Source organism: Bombina bombina, chromosome 5 (assembly GCF_027579735.1).
Source record: "Bombina bombina isolate aBomBom1 chromosome 5, aBomBom1.pri, whole genome shotgun sequence".
NCBI classification, from domain to species: domain Eukaryota; kingdom Metazoa; phylum Chordata; class Amphibia; order Anura; family Bombinatoridae; genus Bombina; species Bombina bombina.
In genome coordinates, this window is record NC_069503.1 from 375,011,756 (window position 1) to 375,030,172 (window position 18,417).

At 43.3% G+C, this 18,417-nt stretch overlaps 1 protein-coding gene across 3 annotated transcripts in view; it reads right to left on the bottom strand.

Moving 5' to 3' along the window:
• ANKRD28 (ankyrin repeat domain 28) overlaps positions 1-18,417 on the bottom strand; it is a 1,012,368-nt gene that overhangs the window by 526,654 nt on the left and 467,297 nt on the right. For all 3 annotated transcript variants that reach the window (XM_053714205.1, XM_053714203.1, XM_053714204.1), the window contains exon 7: positions 6,042-6,184. In XM_053714205.1, coding sequence (XP_053570180.1) covers positions 6,042-6,184 — 143 coding nt within the window. The remainder of the gene's footprint in view (positions 1-6,041; positions 6,185-18,417) is intronic.

Consider the following 18,417-nt stretch of genomic DNA (forward strand, 5'->3'; position numbering starts at 1 on the left):
AATCTAATAGTTGAATAAAAAAAAAATTTAATAGAAGTATTAAAAAAAAAATGAAGAGGTTTTTAGAAAAATTATGGCATGAACTTTAATTTTTTTAAAGTTATATTGAAGAGTTTACCATCCCTTTAATGCAAGTTATTTCAACAGGCGCATCACAACTTAAACTGTTTGCAGTCTAGACCAACCTCAAGCAATCCTAAATTTCATCAAGGAAAACCTCTTAGCAAATAAGGTCAAATATGTTGTCACAAAATACTGCAGTATCTACAAATACACAGGATACACTAGCAGTTGGATGAAACATTTACAAGATCAGCTGAAAGGATCTCTTGAGAAAACCTTAAAGTTTTCTGTCCATTGGGCAGGTGCTATCCCCTAAAGGAATAATAATCAGCCTAGCAAAAGAGGAAACAGCGCCGTCGATCTTTGGAATAGTCTCCCCTACTTCCAATATTTCAGAGGGTAAACATGTTTATTAATTTGTCGGAGGGAACAACGGGAAAGCAAGAAATCAAGAAGGTAGTTGGCTTCTTTGTGGCTACTTTAAAGGGCCAGTAAACATAAAAAATAATGTTATATAATTCTGCACATAGTGCAGAATTATATAACATTATATTAGCACTAGCTTTATGCAACCTAATATTGGCTGTAAATTTTTTATAAAAAAAGACTTTCAGACTCGCTCTCTGTGCTCTTCTGAGCGGGTCTGTTTTTATCACAGAGCGCATCTGGCCAGCTGTCTAGTCACAGCCCGGCCCGACCGCGCCATTACTCTCAGTGCAGCTCGCTCCTGCTCTGTCTGACAGCGGGAGCGAGCTGCCCTGAGAATAATGGCGCGGTCGGGCCGGGCTGTGACTAGACAGCTGGCCAGATGCACTCTGTGATAAAAAAATACTTTTTTAAAGAACGAACCACGTTCAAGTTATGTAACAGACGTTTCCTGATTAATATTTGAAACAACCTTAGGAAGGAATCCAGGTTTAGTACGCAAAACCACCTTATCAGAATGGAATATAAGATAAGGGGAATCACATTGTAACGCAGAAAGCTCGGAAACTCTTCGAGCAGAAGAGATAGCAACGAAAAACAAAAAACTTTCCAAGATAACATCTTAATATCTATGGAATGCATGGGTTCAAACGGAACCCCTTGAAGAACATTAAGAACTAAATTCAAACTCCATGGCGGAACAATAGGTTTAAACACAGGCTTGATCCTGATTAAAGCCTGACAAAATGCCTGAACGTCTGGGACATCTGCCAGACGCTTGTGAAGTAAAATTGACAAAGCAGAAATTTGTCCCTTTAAGGAACTATCTGATAATCCCTTCTCCAATCCTTCTTGGAGAAAAGACAGAATCCTAGGAATCCTAACCTTACTCCAAGAGTAGCCCTTGGATTCACATCAATAAAGATATTTACACCATATCTTATGATAAATTTTTCTAGTCACCGGCTTGCAAGCCTGAATCGGAGTATCAATAACCGACGCAGAGAAACCTCGCTTAGATAAAATCAAGCGTTCAATCTCCAAGCAGTCAGCTGCAGAGAAGTTAGATTTGGATGTTGGAATGGACCTTGAATGAGAAGGTCCTGTCTCAATGGCAGTTTCAACGGTGGCAGAAACGACATGTCCACTAGATCTGCATACCAGGTCCTGCGAAGCCCTCGCCTGTTTGATTCTTGCAATCACACGAGGTAAGAGAGGAAAAGGTGGAAACACATAAGCCAGGTTGAACGACCAAGGTACTGCTACAGCATCTATCAGTACAGCCTGGGGATCCCTTGACCTGGATCCGTAACGTGGAAGTTTGGCATTTTGTCGAGATGCCATCAGATCAAAGTTGCAAACACCTCCGGATGGAGTTCCCACTCCCCCGGATGAAAAGTCTGACGACTTAGAAAATCCGCTTCCCAGTTCTCCACTCCTGGGATATAGATCGCAGATAGATGGCAAGAGTGTGTCTCCGCCCATCGGATTATCTTTGATACTTCTATCATCGCTAGAGAACTCCTTGTTCCACCCTGATGATTGATATATGCCACAGTCGTGATATTATCCGACTGGAATCTTATAAATTTGGCTGAAGCCAACTGAGGCCACACCTGAAGCGCGTTGAATATCGCTCTCAGTTCCAAAATATTGATTGGCAGTTGAGACTCCACCTGAGTCCACACACCCTGAGCCTTCAGGGAATTCCAGACTGCACCCCAGCCCTGGAGGCTGGCGTCCGTCGTAACTATTACCCAAGATGGCCTGCGGAAGCACATCCCCTGGGACAGATGGTCCTGTGACAACCACCACCGAAGAGTCTCTCTGGTCACTTGGTCCAGATTTATCTGAGGAGATAAATTCGCATAATCCCCATTCCACTGACTGAGCATGCACAGTTGTAGTGGTCTGAGATGAAAGCGAGCAAACGGGATGATATCCATTGCTGCTACCATTAGTCCGATGACTTCCATACACTGAGCCACTAATGGCCGATGGATGGACTGCAGAGCTCGGCAAGTATTTAGAATCTTTGATTTTCTGACCTCCGTCAGAAATATTTTAATGTTTACCGAGGAATGGAACTCTTGTTTGTTGAACTAGTGAACTCTTTTTTACGTTCACTTTCCAACAGTGAGTTCTTAGAAATGACAGATAAGTTGACGCCTGGATCAAGATATCGTCAATATAGGGCGCCACCGCTATGCCTCGCGGCCTGAGAACCGCTAGAAGGGACCCTAGAACCTTTGTGAAGATCCTGGGAGCCGTGGCCAACCCGAAGGGAAGAGACACAAACTGATAATGTTTGTCCTGAAAGGCAAATCTTAGGAATTGATGATGATCCTTGTGGATAGGAATGTGAAGGTACGCATCCTTCAGGTCCACAGTGGTCATATATTGACCCTCCTGGATCATTGGCAAAATTGTACGAATGGTCTCCATCTTGAACGATGGAACTCTGAGAAATTTGGTTTAAACATTTGAGATCTTTTTTGGGAACCACGAATAGATTTGAGTAGAACCCCTGCCCCATTGTGTAGAGGTCTTTTACACAGCGTAAGAACGCTGAAAAGATGAAAGATGAAATCTCCCCCTTGGGAGAAAATCTTTGAATTCCAGCTGGTACCCCCCTGGGTCACAATTTCCAATGCCCAGGGATCCTGTACATCCCTTGCTCAAGCCTGAGCAAAGAAAGAGAGTCTGCCCCCTACTAGATCAGGTCCCGGATCGGGGGCTGCCCCTTCGTGCTGTCTTGGTAGCAAGCAGCGGGCTTCTTGGCTTGTTTACCTTTATTCCAGGCCTGGTTAGGTCTCCAGACCGACTTGGATTGAGCAAAGTTCACTTCCTGCTTAGTGGTAGTAAAATTTCGAAAGGAATGAAAATTATTTTGTTTACCCCTCATCTTGAGGGACTTGTCCTGAGGTAGGGCGTGACCCTTACCTCCAGTAATGCCAGAGATTATTTCCTTCAGCTCAGGCCCGAATAGGGTCTTACCTTTGAAGGGAATAGATAACAGCTTAGATTTAGACGATACGTCAGCAGACCACGAATTTAGCCATAACGCTCTGCGCGCCAGTATGGCAAAGCCTGCATTTTTCCCTGCTAATTTTGCAATTTGAAAAGCAGCATCAGTAATAAATGAATTGGCTAATTTAAGAGCCTTTATTCTGTCGAAAATGTCCTCTAAAGGTGTCTCTACCTTCAGAGACTCTTCCAGGGTGTCAAACCAAAAGGCAGCTGCAGTAGTTACTGGAACAATGCAGGCTGTAGGCTGTAAGAGAAAACCCTGGTGAACAAATAGTTTCTTTGGAAAGCCCTCTAATTTTTTATCCATAGGGTCTTTAAAAGCACAACTTCTTCAATGGGTATAGTTGTACGCTTAGCTAGAGTAGATATAGCTCCATCCACCTTAGGGACCAATTGCCAGGAGTCCCGTATAGTGTCAGATATAGGAAACATTTTCTTAAAGTTAGGATGGGGAGAAAACGGTATACCTGGTCTATCCCATTCCCTCTTAACAATTTCCGAAATTCTCTTAGGAACCGGAAAAACATCCGTGTAAGTAGGTACTTCTAAATATTTGTCCATTTTACACAATATTTCTGTGGGAATTGTGATAGGGTCACAATCATCCAGAGTCGCCAAAACCTCCCTGAGCAACAGGCCGAGGTGTTCCAGTTTAAATTTAAAGGACGTGACGTCCGAATCTGTCTGAGGTAATACATTTCCTGACTCTGAAAGTTCTCCCTCAGACATAAAATCCCTAACCCCCAAATCAGAGCATTGTGAGGGTGCATCGGAAATAGCCACTAAGGCATCAGAGGGTTCAGTATTTACATAAATACCTGACCTACTGAATTTACCCTGCAAACCTGGCAGTTTAGATAGTACCTCTGTAAGGGTAGTAGACATCACTGCAGCAATATCTTGCAAAGTAAAAGAAGTAGACGCACTAGAAGTACTTGGCGTTGCTTGAGTGGGGGTTAAAGGTTGTGACACTTGGGGAGAATTAAATGGCATATCTGGATTCTCTTCAGACTGAGAATCATCATTAGGCACACTTTAATTTCCTAAAATATGTTCTTTACAGTGCAGGGCCCTTTCAGTACAAGAAGGACACAATGTAAGAGGGGGTTCCACAATGGCTTCTAAACACATAGAACACTGACTTTCTTCAATGTCAGACATGTTGAACAGACTAGTAATAACAGCACAAGTCGTTAACAATCTTTATTATGTAAGAAAAACAATTCAGGAAAAAAACGTTACTGCGCCTTTAAGAGTAAAAAGTGAACGCAGATCTTCCAAAAGTGCTAAAACGTTATGCAAATTAGATAATTTTGGCAGTGAAAGCACCTAATGTGCAAACGGATATTGCACCACAAGAGATTATGAGATTTAACCCTTTAAATCGATCGTTTAACCCACAAACACAACGTTATGCAGAAAAAAAGTTCAAACCGCCTCTGCACTTCGCCACAGCTTTGCTGTGGAGCCTACCTGCCCCAAAGGTCAGTTAAAACGATCCGGACTTGCTCCACAAAACAACCTCACAGTCTGGTCCCAACCGGAGTAAATGGCTGCTGCTCTCTCCGGCTCTAACTGCGCACAAAAGCGTGAAAATTAGGCCGCGCCCATCATGTCCGATGTGAAACTAACACAGCCAGCCACATGGGAAACGGTCTTGAGCAAAAATGACCATGCCTAAAAATGATGTGCCATGTGAACCCCCAAAAGCATAAACATATCAGCCCTGATAAGCCTCCTCTTTAATAAAGATAGCGTTTCTAGGCTGCACCAGTATCTAACCATAGCCCTTAAGTGTCCCTTGCTGAAGTCTCTCAGAAGGATCAATATACACAGGAGTACAGTACCACCCTACCCGGACTACTGCTTACCCCTTTTCCAATTTAGGAAATATGACAGACAATTCTGATCCACCAAGTCTCATCAGAATAAAAATGACTGCACATACCTCAATGCTGCTTGCAGCAGGAAACGTTTCCCACACTGAAGATTTCTTGTACACCTCAGCTAATCTTGTGGGAAAACAACATGGATCTCAGTTACAACTGCTGAGATCATCAAACTCAAGGCAGAATTCTTCTTCTATGTCCTGCCTTAGGAAAACAGTACTCTCCGGTACCATTTAAAATAAAAAACTCTTGATTGAAGAAACTAAAAACTATCATTTTATCACCACTTAAACTTTACCCTTCCTATTACTAGCACAGGCAAAGAGAATGACTGGGGGGAGGAGTTAAGGGAGGAGCTATATAGCAGCTCTGCTGTGGTGCTCTTTGCCACTTCCTGTTAACAGGAGGATTATATCCCACAAGTAAGGATGAAACCCGTGGACTCGGTTTATCTTGTAAAAGAAACACAGACACCCAAAACAAAGAGACGGGTGCTTAGAGGTAGGGCAGGAGCCAAGACTTTTGGGTATTTTTACCTACTCTGAGTAAGAATTAAAATGCTAACCAAGAATAGTGAATATGCTTGCTGGAAGAAAATGATATACAGATTACACAAGGCTTCTTTTCACTTACATCAACTCCCATGTCTAGAAGATATTTCACTACGCTGATCATCCCGCTAGAGGCTGCTGCATGCAGTGGTGTATAGGATTTCTTGTCTTTACATGTTACTTCAGCTGCATGACTCACAAGTAATTTAACAACTTCAATGTGACCTAATAAAAGAAGGAAAATACAATTCAGATGAATGTGGTCAACAATTAAAAAACTAGATTTTTATTTATCAGAATTTATTCATATTCAAAGTAACCCCAATCAGTATTGGTCGGTACATTATTTCATGTCTTCTTGGATCAGGTAGAAACTTTTCAAACCCTTTTTAAACTTCAATATGATTATATATAAAAAAAATAATTGAAATAAAGATAACAGTGTGTACTCCAAATAACCAATACTTTGTAGAACGAACATCTGCGTTTATTATATCAGTAACTCTTAAACAGATAGAGATTTATCAATTTATTAAATATATATTTTGCAATTTTATGACCCTCTCCTCTTTGCAGGATTTCAAATACAGGCTCAATGCAAGCCAATCCGTGCTGAAGAGAAACTGCCCCGTCGCATTAGGCGGTCACCAATATTCTTAATAGTGTTATTTGGGTAATGATCTGTGTTGGTTTTCGTTTCAAATAGATCTTTTGGAGCCAAGGTCAGAAACCTCTAAGACTAAAAAACATTCTTCTGTATTATTTTGAAGAAAAACAGAATTTATGTTTACCTGATAAATTACTTTCTCCAACGGTGTGTCCGGTCCACGGCGTCATCCTTACTTGTGGGATATTCTCTTCCCCAACAGGAAATGGCAAAGAGCCCAGCAAAGCTGGTCACATGATCCATCCTAGGCTCCGCCTTCCCCAGTCATTCGACCGACGTAAAGGAGGAATATTTGCATAGGAGAAATCATATGATACCGTGGTGACTGTAGTTAAAGAAAATAAATTATCAGACCTGATTAAAAAACCAGGGCGGGCCGTGGACCGGACACACCGTTGGAGAAAGTAATTTATCAGGTAAACATAAATTCTGTTTTCTCCAACATAGGTGTGTCCGGTCCACGGCGTCATCCTTACTTGTGGGAACCAATACCAAAGCTTTAGGACACGGATGATGGGAGGGAGCAAATCAGGTCACCTAGATGGAAGGCACCACGGCTTGCAAAACCTTTCTCCCAAAAATAGCCTCAGAAGAAGCAAAAGTATCAAATTTGTAAAATTTAGTAAAAGTGTGCAGTGAAGACCAAGTCGCTGCCTTACATATCTGATCAACAGAAGCCTCGTTCTTGAAGGCCCATGTGGAAGCCACGGCCCTAGTGGAATGAGCTGTGATTCTTTCAGGAGGCTGCCGTCCGGCAGTCTCATAAGCCAATCTGATGATGCTTTTAAGCCAAAAAGAGAGAGAGGTAGAAGTTGCTTTTTGACCTCTCCTTTTACCAGAATAAACAACAAACAAGGAAGATGTTTGTCTGAAATCCTTTGTAGCATCTAAATAGAATTTTAGAGCACGAACTACATCCAGATTGTGCAACAAACGTTCCTTCTTTGAAACTGGATTCGGACACAAAGAAGGCACGACTATCTCCTGGTTAATGTTTTTGTTAGAAACAACTTTCGGAAGAAAACCAGGTTTAGTACGCAAAACCACCTTATCTGCATGGAACACCAGATAAGGAGGAGAACACTGCAGAGCAGACTCTGAAACTCTTCTAGCAGAAGAAATTGCAACCAAAAACAAAACTTTCCAAGATAATAACTTAATATCTACGGAATGTAAGGGTTCAAACGGAACCCCCTGAAGAACTGAAAGAACTAAATTGAGACTCCAAGGAGGAGTCAAATGTTTGTAAACAGGCTTGATTCTAACCAGAGCCTGAACAAAAGCTTGAACATCTGGCAGAGCCGCCAGCTTTTTGTGAAGTAAAACAGATAAAGCAGAAATCTGTCCCTTCAAAGAACTTGCAGATAATCCTTTCTCCAAACCTTCTTGAAGAAAGGATAGAATCTTAGGAATTTTTATCTTGTTCCATGGGAATCCTTTAGATTCACACCAACAGATATATTTTTTCCATATTTTATGGTAGATTTTTCTAGTTACAGGCTTTCTGGCCTGAACAAGAGTATCAATGACAGAATCTGAGAACCCTCGCTTTGATAAAATCAAGCGTTCAATCTCCAAGCAGTCAGTTGGAGTGAGGCCAGATTCGGATGTTCGAACGGACCTTGAACAAGAAGGTCCTGTCTCAAAGGTAGCTTCCATGGTGGAGCCGATGACATATTCACCAGGTCTGCATACCAAGTCCTGCGTGGCCACGCAGGAGCTATCAAGATCACCGATGCCCTCTCCTGATTGATCCTGGCTACCAGCCTGGGGATGAGAGGAAACGGTGGGAATACATAAGCTAGGTTGAAGGTCCAAGGTGCTACTAGTGCATCTACTAGAGTCGCCTTGGGATCCCTGGATCTGGACCCGTAGCAAGGAACCTTGAAGTTCTGACGAGAGGCCATCAGATCCATGTCTGGAATGCCCCACAATTGAGTAATTTGGGCAAAGATTTCCGGATGGAGTTCCCACTCCCCCGGATGGAATGTCTGACGACTCAGAAAATCCGCTTCCCAATTTTCCACTCCTGGGATGTGGATTGCAGACAAGTGGCAGGAGTGAGTCTCCGCCCATTGAATGATTTTGGTCACTTCTTCCATCGCCAGGGAACTCCTTGTTCCCCCCTGATGGTTGATATACGCAACAGTCGTCATGTTGTCTGATTGAAACCGTATGAATTTGGCCTTTGCTAGCTGAGGCCAAGCCTTGAGAGCATTGAATATCGCTCTCAGTTCCAGAATATTTATCGGGAGAAGAGATTCTTCCCGAGACCAAAGACCCTGAGCTTTCAGGGGTTCCCAGACCGCGCCCCAGCCCACCAGACTGGCGTCGGTCGTGACAATGACCCACTCTGGTCTGCGGAAGCTCATCCCCTGTGACAGGTTGTCCAGGGTCAGCCACCAACGGAGTGAATCTCTGGTCCTCTGATCTACTTGCATGCACAGTTGTAATGGTCTCAGATGAATTCGCGCAAAAGGAACTATGTCCATTGCCGCGACCATCAAACCTATTACTTCCATGCACTGCGCTATGGAAGGAAGAGGAACAGAATGAAGTACTTGACAAGAGCTTAGAAGTTTTGATTTTCTGGCCTCTGTCAGAAAAATCCTCATTTCTAAGGAGTCTATTATTGTTCCCAAGAAGGGAACTCTTGTTGACGGAGATAGAGAACTTTTTTCTACGTTCACTTTCCACCCGTGAGATCTGAGAAAGGCCAGGACAATGTCCGTATGAGCCTTTGCTTGTGAAAGGGACGACGCTTGAATCAGTATGTCGTCCAAGTAAGGTACTACTGCAATGCCCCTTGGTCGTAGCACCGCTAGAAGGGACCCTAGTACCTTTGTGAAAATTCTTGGAGCAGTGGCTAATCCGAATGGAAGTGCCACAAACTGGTAATGCTTGTCCAGAAAGGCGAACCTTAGGAACCGATGATGTTCCTTGTGGATAGGAATATGTAGATACGCATCCTGGATGACCTTCCTGGATGGAAGGAAGAATTGTCCGAATGGTTTCCATTTTGAACGATGGAACCTTGAGAAACTTGTTTAGGATCTTGAGATCTAAGATTGGTCTGAATGTTCCCTCTTTTTTGGGAACTATGAACAGATTGGAGTAGAATCCCATCCCTTGTTCTCCTAATGGAACAGGATGAATCACTCCCATTTTTAACAGGTCTTCTACACAATGTAAGAATGCCTGTCTTTTTATGTGGTCTGAAGACAATTGAGACCTGTGGAACCTCCCCCTTGGGGGAAGCTCCTTGAATTCCAGAAGATAACCTTGGGAGACTATTTCTAGCGCCCAAGGATCCAGAACATCTCTTGCCCAAGCCTGAGCGAAGAGAGAAAGTCTGCCCCCCACCAGATCCGGTCCCGGATCGGGGGCCAACATCTCATGCTGTCTTGGTAGCAGTGGCAGGTTTCTTGGCCTGCTTACCTTTGTTCCAGCCTTGCATTGGCCTCCAGGCTGGCTTGGTTTGAGAAGTATTACCCTCTTGCTTAGAGGATGTAGCACTTGGGGCTGGTCCGTTTCTGCGAAAGGGACGAAAATTTGGTTTATTTTTAGCCTTGAAAGACCTATCCTGAGGAAGGGCGTGGCCCTTACCCCCAGTGATATCAGAAATAATCTCTTTCAAGTCAGGGCCAAACAGTGTTTTCCCCTTGAAAGGTATGTTAAGCAATTTGTTCTTGGAAGACGCATCCGCTGACCAAGATTTTAGCCAAAGCGCTCTGCGCGCCACAATAGCAAACCCTGAATTTTTCGCCGCTAATCTAGCCAATTGCAAAGTGGCGTCTAAAGTAAAAGAGTTAGCCAATTTGAGAGCATGAATTCTGTCCATAATCTCCTCATAAGAAGAATCTTTATTGAGCGACTTTTCTAGTTCATCGAACCAGAAACACGCTGCTGTAGTGACAGGAACCATGCATGAAATTGGTTGTAGAAGGTAACCTTGCTGAACAAACATCTTTTTAAGCAAACCCTCTAATTTTTTATCCATAGGATCTTTGAAAGCACAACTATCTTCTATAGGGATAGTAGTGCGTTTGTTTAGAGTAGAAACCGCCCCCTTCGACCTTGGGGACTGTCTGCCATAAGTCCTTTCTGGGGTCGACCATAGGAAACAATTTCTTAAATATAGGGGGAGGGACAAAAGGTATGCCGGGCCTTTCCCATTCTTTGTTTACAATGTCCGCCACCCGCTTGGGTATAGGAAAAGCTTCGGGGGGCCCCGGGACCTCTAGGAACTTGTCCATCTTACATAATTTCTCTGGAATGACCAAATTCTCACAATCATCCAGAGTAGATAACACCTCCTTAAGCAAAGCGCGGAGATGTTCCAATTTAAATTTGAATGTAATCACATCAGGTTCAGCTTGTTGAGAAATTTTCCCTGAATCTGAAATTTCTCCCTCAGACAAAACCTCCCTGGCCCCCTCAGACTGGTGTAGGGGCACTTCAGAACCAATATCATCAGCGTCCTCATGCTCTTCAGTATTTTCTAAAACAGAGCAGTCGCGCTTTCGCTGATAAGTGGGCATTTTGGCTAAAATGTTTTTGATAGAATTATCCATTACAGCCGTTAATTGTTGCATAGTAAGGAGTATTGGCGCACTAGATGTACTAGGGGCCTCCTGTGTGGGCAAGACTGGCGTAGACGAAGGAGGGGATGATGCAGTACCATGCTTACTCCCCTCACTTGAGGAATCATCTTGGGCATCATTTTCTCTAAATTTTGTGTCACATAAATCACATCTATTTAAATGAGAAGGAACCTTGGCTTCCCCACATACAGAACATAGTCTATCTGGTAGTTCAGACATGTTAAACAGGCATAAACTTGATAACAAAGTACAAAAAACGTTTTAAAATAAAACCGTTACTGTCACTTTAAATTTTAAACTGAACACACTTTATTACTGAAAATGTGAAAAAGTATGAAGGAATTGTTCAAAATTCACCAAAATTTCACCACAGTGTCTTAAAGCCTTAAAAGTATTGCACACCAAATTTGAAAGCTTTAACTCTTAAAATAACGGAACCGGAACCGTTTTTATATTTAACCCCTATACAGTCCCTGGTATCTGCTTTGCTGAGAACCAACCAAGCCCAAAGGGGAATACGATACCAAATGACGCCTTCAGTAAGCTTTTTCTATGTATCTGAGCTCCTCACACATGCATCTGCATGTCTTGCTTCCCAAAAACAACTGCGCAATAGAGGCGCGAAAATGAGGCTCTGCCTATGATTAGAGAAGGCCCCCAGTGAAAAAAGGTGTCCAATACAGTGCCTGCCGGTTATTTTACATAATTCCCAAGAATAAAATAACTCCTCAAAACTATGAAGTATTAAAAAAGCTTATATATCAATCGTTTTAGCCCAGAAAAATATCTACCAGTCTTTAAAGCCCTTGTGAAGCCCTTTATTCTTATTTAATAAAAAACAGAATTTATGTTTACCTGATAAATTACTTTCTCCAACGGTGTGTCCGGTCCACGGCGTCATCCTTACTTGTGGGATATTCTCCTCCCCAACAGGAAATGGCAAAGAGCCCAGCAAATCTGGTCACATGATCCCTCCTAGGCTCCGCCTTCCCCAGTCATTCGACCGACGTAAAGGAGGAATATTTGCATAGGAGAAATCATATGATACCGTGGTGACTGTAGTTAAAGAAAATAAATTATCAGACCTGATTAAAAAAACCAGGGCGGGCCGTGGACCGGACACACCGTTGGAGAAAGTAATTTATCAGGTAAACATAAATTCTGTTTTCTCCAACATAGGTGTGTCCGGTCCACGGCGTCATCCTTACTTGTGGGAACCAATACCAAAGCTTTAGGACACGGATGAAGGGAGGGAGCAAATCAGGTCACCTAGATGGAAGGCACCACGGCTTGCAAAACCTTTCTCCCAAAAATAGCCTCAGAAGAAGCAAAAGTATCAAATTTGTAAAATTTAGTAAAAGTGTGCAGTGAAGACCAAGTCGCTGCCTTACATATCTGATCCACAGAAGCCTCGTTCTTGAAGGCCCATGTGGAAGCCACAGCCCTAGTGGAATGAGCTGTGATTCTTTCAGGAGGCTGCCGTCCGGCAGTCTCGTAAGCCAATCTGATGATGCTTTTAAGCCAAAAAGAGAGAGAGGTAGAAGTTGCTTTTTGACCTCTCCTTTTACCAGAATAAACAACAAACAAGGAAGATGTTTGTCTAAAATCCTTTGTAGCATCTAAATAGAATTTTAGAGCACGAACTACGTCCAAATTGTGCAACAAACGTTCCTTCTTTGAAACTGGATTCGGACACAAAGAAGGCACGACTATCTCCTGGTTAATGTTTTTGTTAGAAACAACTTTCGGAAGAAAACCAGTTTTAGTACGCAAAACCACCTTATCTGCATGGAACACCAGATAAGGAGGAGAACACTGCAGAGCAGATAATTCTGAAACTCTTCTAGCAGAAGAAATTGCAATCAAAAACAAAACTTTCCAAGATAATAACTTAATATCAACGGAATGTAAGGGTTCAAACGGAACCCCCTGAAGAACTGAAAGAACTAAATTGAGACTCCAAGGAGGAGTCAAAGGTTTGTAAACAGGCTTGATTCTAACCAGAGCCTGAACAAAGGCTTGAACATCTGGCACAGCTGCCAGCTTTTTGTGAAGTAACACAGACAAGGCAGAAATCTGTCCCTTCAAAGAACTTGCAGATAATCCTTTCTCCAAACCTTCTTGAAGAAAGGATAGAATCTTAGGAATTTTTATCTTGTCCCAAGGGAATCCTTTAGATTCACACCAACAGATATATTTTTTCCATATTTTGTGGTAGATTTTTCTAGTCACAGGCTTTCTGGCCTGAACAAGAGTATCAATGACAGAATCTGAGAACCCTCGCTTTGATAAGATCAAGCGTTCAATCTCCAAGCAGTCAGTTGGAGTGAGACCAGATTCGGATGTTCGAACGGACCTTGAACAAGAAGGTCCCGTCTCAAAGGTAGCTTCCATGGTGGAGCCGATGACATATTCACCAGGTCTGCATACCAAGTCCTGCGTGGCCACGCAGGAGCTATCAAGATCACCGATGCCCTCTCCTGATTGATCCTGGCTACCAGCCTGGGGATGAGAGGAAACGGCGGGAATACATAAGCTAGTTTGAAGGTCCAAGGTGCTACTAGTGCATCTACTAGAGTCGCCTTGGGATCCCTGGATCTGGACCCGTAGCAAGGAACCTTGAAGTTCTGACGAGAGGCCATCAGATCCATGTCTGGAATGCCCCACAACTGAGTGATTTGGGCAAAGATTTCCGGATGGAGTTCCCACTCCCCCGGATGAAATGTCTGACGACTCAGAAAATCCGCTTCCCAATTTTCCACTCCTGGGATGTGGATTGCAGACAAGTGGCAGGAGTGAGTCTCCGCCCATTGAATGATTTTGGTCACTTCTTCCATCGCCAGGGAACTCCTTGTTCCCCCCTGATGGTTGATGTACGCAACAGTCGTCATGTTGTCTGATTGAAACCGTATGAATTTGGCCTTTGCTAGTTGAGGCCAAGCCTTGAGAGCATTGAATATCGCTCTCAGTTCCAGAATATTTATCGGGAGAAGAGATTCTTCCCGAAACCAAAGACCCTGAGCTTTCAGGGGTCCCCAGACCGCGCCCCAGCCCACCAGACTGGCGTCGGTCGTGACAATGACCCACTCTGGTCTGCGGAAGCTCATCCCCTGTGACAGGTTGTCCAGGGACAGCCACCAACGGAGTGAATCTCTGGTCCTCTGATCTACTTGTATCGTCGGAGACAAGTCTGTATAATCCCCATTCCACTGACTGAGCATGCACAGTTGTAATGGTCTTAGATGAATTCGCGCAAAAGGAACTATGTCCATTGCCGCTACCATCAAACCTATTACTTCCATGCACTGCGCTATGGAAGGAAGAGGAACAGAATGAAGTATTAGACAAGAGTTTAGAAGTTTTGATTTTCTGGCCTCTGTCAGAAAAATCCTCATTTCTAAGGAGTCTATTATTGTTCCCAAGAAGGGAACCCTTGTTGACGGAGATAGAGAACTTTTTTCTACGTTCACTTTCCACCCGTGAGATCTGAGAAAGGCCAGGACAATGTCCGTGTGAGCCTTTGCTTGTGGAAGGGACGACGCTTGAATCAGAATGTCGTCCAAGTAAGGTACTACTGCAATGCCCCTTGGTCTTAGCACCGCTAGAAGGGACCCTAGTACCTTTGTGAAAATTCTTGGAGCAGTGGCTAATCCGAATGGAAGTGCCACAAACTGGTAATGCTTGTCCAGAAAGGCGAACCTTAGGAACCGATGATGTTCCTTGTGGATAGGAATATGTAGATACGCATCCTTTAAATCCACCGTGGTCATGAATTGACCTTCCTGGATGGAAGGAAGAATTGTTCGAATGGTTTCCATTTTGAACGATGGAACCTTGAGAAACTTGTTTAGGATCTTGAGATCTAAGATTGGTCTGAATGTTCCCTCTTTTTTGGGAACTACAAACAGATTGGAGTAGAACCCCATCCCTTGTTCTCCTAATGGAACAGGATGAATCACTCCCATTTTTAACAGGTCTTCTACACAATGTAAGAATGCCTGTTTTTTTATGTGGTCTGAAGACAATTGAGACCTGTGAAACCTCCCCCTTGGGGGAAGCCCCTTGAATTCCAGAAGATAACCTTGGGAGACTATTTCTAGCGCCCAAGGATCCAGAACATCTCTTGCCCAAGCCTGAGCGAAGAGAGAGAGTCTGCCCCCCACCAGATCCGGTCCCGGATCGGGGGCCAACATCTCATGCTGTCTTGGTAGCAGTGGCAGGTTTCTTGGCCTGCTTACCTTTGTTCCAGCCTTGCATTGGCCTCCAGGCTGGCTTGGCTTGAGAAGTATTACCCTCTTGCTTAGAGGACGTAGCACTTGGGGCTGGTCCGTTTCTGCGAAAGGGACGAAAATTAGGTTTATTTTTGGCCTTGAAAGACCTATCCTGAGGAAGGGCGTGGCCCTTACCCCCAGTGATATCAGAAATAATCTCTTTCAAGTCAGGGCCAAACAGCGTTTTCCCCTTGAAAGGAATGTTAAGCAATTTGTTCTTGGAAGACGCATCCGCTGACCAAGATTTTAGCCAAAGCGCTCTGCGCGCCACAATAGCAAACCCAGAATTTTTCGCCGCTAATCTAGCCAATTGCAAAGTGGCGTCTAGGGTGAAAGAGTTAGCCAATTTGAGAGCATGAATTCTGTCCAAAATCTCCTCATAAGAAGAATCTTTATTGAGCGCCTTTTCTAGTTCATCGAACCAGAAACACGCTGCTGTAGTGACAGGAACAATGCATGAAATTGGTTGTAGAAGGTAACCTTGCTGAACAAACATCTTTTTAAGCAAACCCTCTAATTTTTTATCCATAGGATCTTTGAAAGCACAACTATCTTCTATGGGTATAGTGGTGCGTTTGTTTAGAGTAGAAACCGCCCCCTCGACCTTGGGGACTGTCTGCCATAAGTCCTTTCTGGGGTCGACCATAGGAAACAATTTCTTAAATATAGGGGGAGGGACGAAAGGTATGCCGGGCCTTTCCCATTCTTTGTTTACAATGTCCGCCACCCGCTTGGGTATAGGAAAAGCTTCGGGGGGCCCCGGGACCTCTAGGAACTTGTCCATTTTACATAATTTCTCTGGAATGACCAAATTCTCACAATCATCCAGAGTAGATAACACCTCCTTAAGCAGGGCGCGGAGATGTTCCAATTTAAATTTGAATGTAATTACATCAGGTTCAGCTTGTTGAGAAATTTTCCCTGAATCTGAAATTTCTCCCTCAGACAAAACCTCCCTGGCCCCCTCAGACTGGTGTAGGGGCACTTCAGAACCAATATCATCAGCGTCCTCATGCTCTTCAGTATTTTCTAAAACAGAGCAGTCGCGCTTTCGCTGATAAGTGGGCATTTTGGCTAAAATGTTTTTGATAGAATTATCCATTACAGCCGTTAATTGTTGCATAGTAAGGAGTATTGGCGCACTAGATGTACTAGGGGCCTCCTGTGTGGGCAAGACTGGTGTAGACGAAGGAGGGGATGATGCAGTACCATGCTTACTCCCCTCACTTGAGGAATCATCTTGGGCATCATTTTCTCTAAATTTTGTGTCACATAAATCACATCTATTTAAATGAGAAGGAACCTTGGCTTCCCCACATACAGAACACAGTCTATCTGGTAGTTCAGACATGTTAAACAGGCATAAACTTGATAACAAAGTACAAAAAACGTTTTAAAATAAAACCGTTACTGTCACTTTAAATTTTAAACTGAACACACTTTATTACTGCAAATGTGAAAAAGTATGAAGGAATTGTTCAAAATTCACCAAAATTTCACCACAGTGTCTTAAAGCCTTAAAAGTATTGCACACCAAATTTGAAAGCTTTAACTCTTAAAATAACGGAACCGGAGCCGTTTTTATATTTAACCCCTTTACAGTCCCTGGTATCTGCTTTGCTGAGACCCAACCAAGCCCAAAGGGGAATACGATACCAAATGACGCCTTCAGAAAGTCTTTTCTATGTATCAGAGCTCCTCACACATGCATCTGCATGTCATGCTTCCCAAAAACAAGTGCGCAATAGAGGCGCGAAAATGAGGCTCTGCCTATGATTAGGGAAAGCCCCTAGAGAATAAGGTGTCCAATACAGTGCCTGCCGGTTATTTTACATAATTCCCAAGAATAAAATAATTCCTCAAAGCTATGAAGTATTAAAATATGCTTATATATCAATCGTTTTAGCCCAGAAAATGTCTACAGTCTTAAAAGCCCTTGTGAAGCCCTTTTTTTCTTATGTAATAAAAATGGCTTACCGGATCCCATAGGGAAAATGACAGCTTCCAGCATTACATCGTCTTGTTAGAAATGTGTCATACCTCAAGCAGCAAAAGTCTGCTCACTGTTTCCCCCAACTGAAGTTAATTCCTCTCAACAGTCCTGTGTGGAAACAGCCATCGATTTTAGTAACGGTTGCTAAAATCATTTTCCTCTTACAAACAGAAATCTTCATCTCTTTTCTGTTTCAGAGTAAATAGTACATACCAGCACTATTTTAAAATAACAAACTCTTGATTGAATAATAAAAACTACAGTTAAACACCAAAAAACTCTAAGCCATCTCCGTGGAGATGTTGCCTGTACAACGGCAAAGAGAATGACTGGGGAAGGCGGAGCCTAGGAGGGATCATGTGACCAGCTTTGCTGGGCTCTTTGCCATTTCCTGTTGGGGAGGAGAATATCCCACAAGTAAGGATGACGCCGTGGACCGGACACACCTATGTTGGAGAAATGGCTTACCGGATCCCATAGGGAAAATGACAGCTTCCAGCATTACCAAGTCTTGTTAGAAATGTGTCATACCTCAAGCAGCAAAAGTCTGCTCACTGTTTCCCCCAACTGAAGTTAATTCCTCTCAACAGTCCTGTGTGGAAACAGCCATCGATTTTAGTAACGGTTGCTAAAATCATTTTCCTCTTACAAACAGAAATCTTCATCTCTTTTCTGTTTCAGAGTAAATAGTACATACCAGCACTATTTTAAAATAACAAACTCTTGATTGAAGAATAAAAACTACATTTAAACACCAAAAAACTCTAAGCCATCTCCGTGGAGATGTTGCCTGTACAACGGCAAAGAGAATGACTGGGGAAGGCGGAGCCTAGGAGGGATCATGTGACCAGCTTTGCTGGGCTCTTTGCCATTTCCTGTTGGGGAAGAGAATATCCCACAAGTAAGGATGACGCCGTGGACCG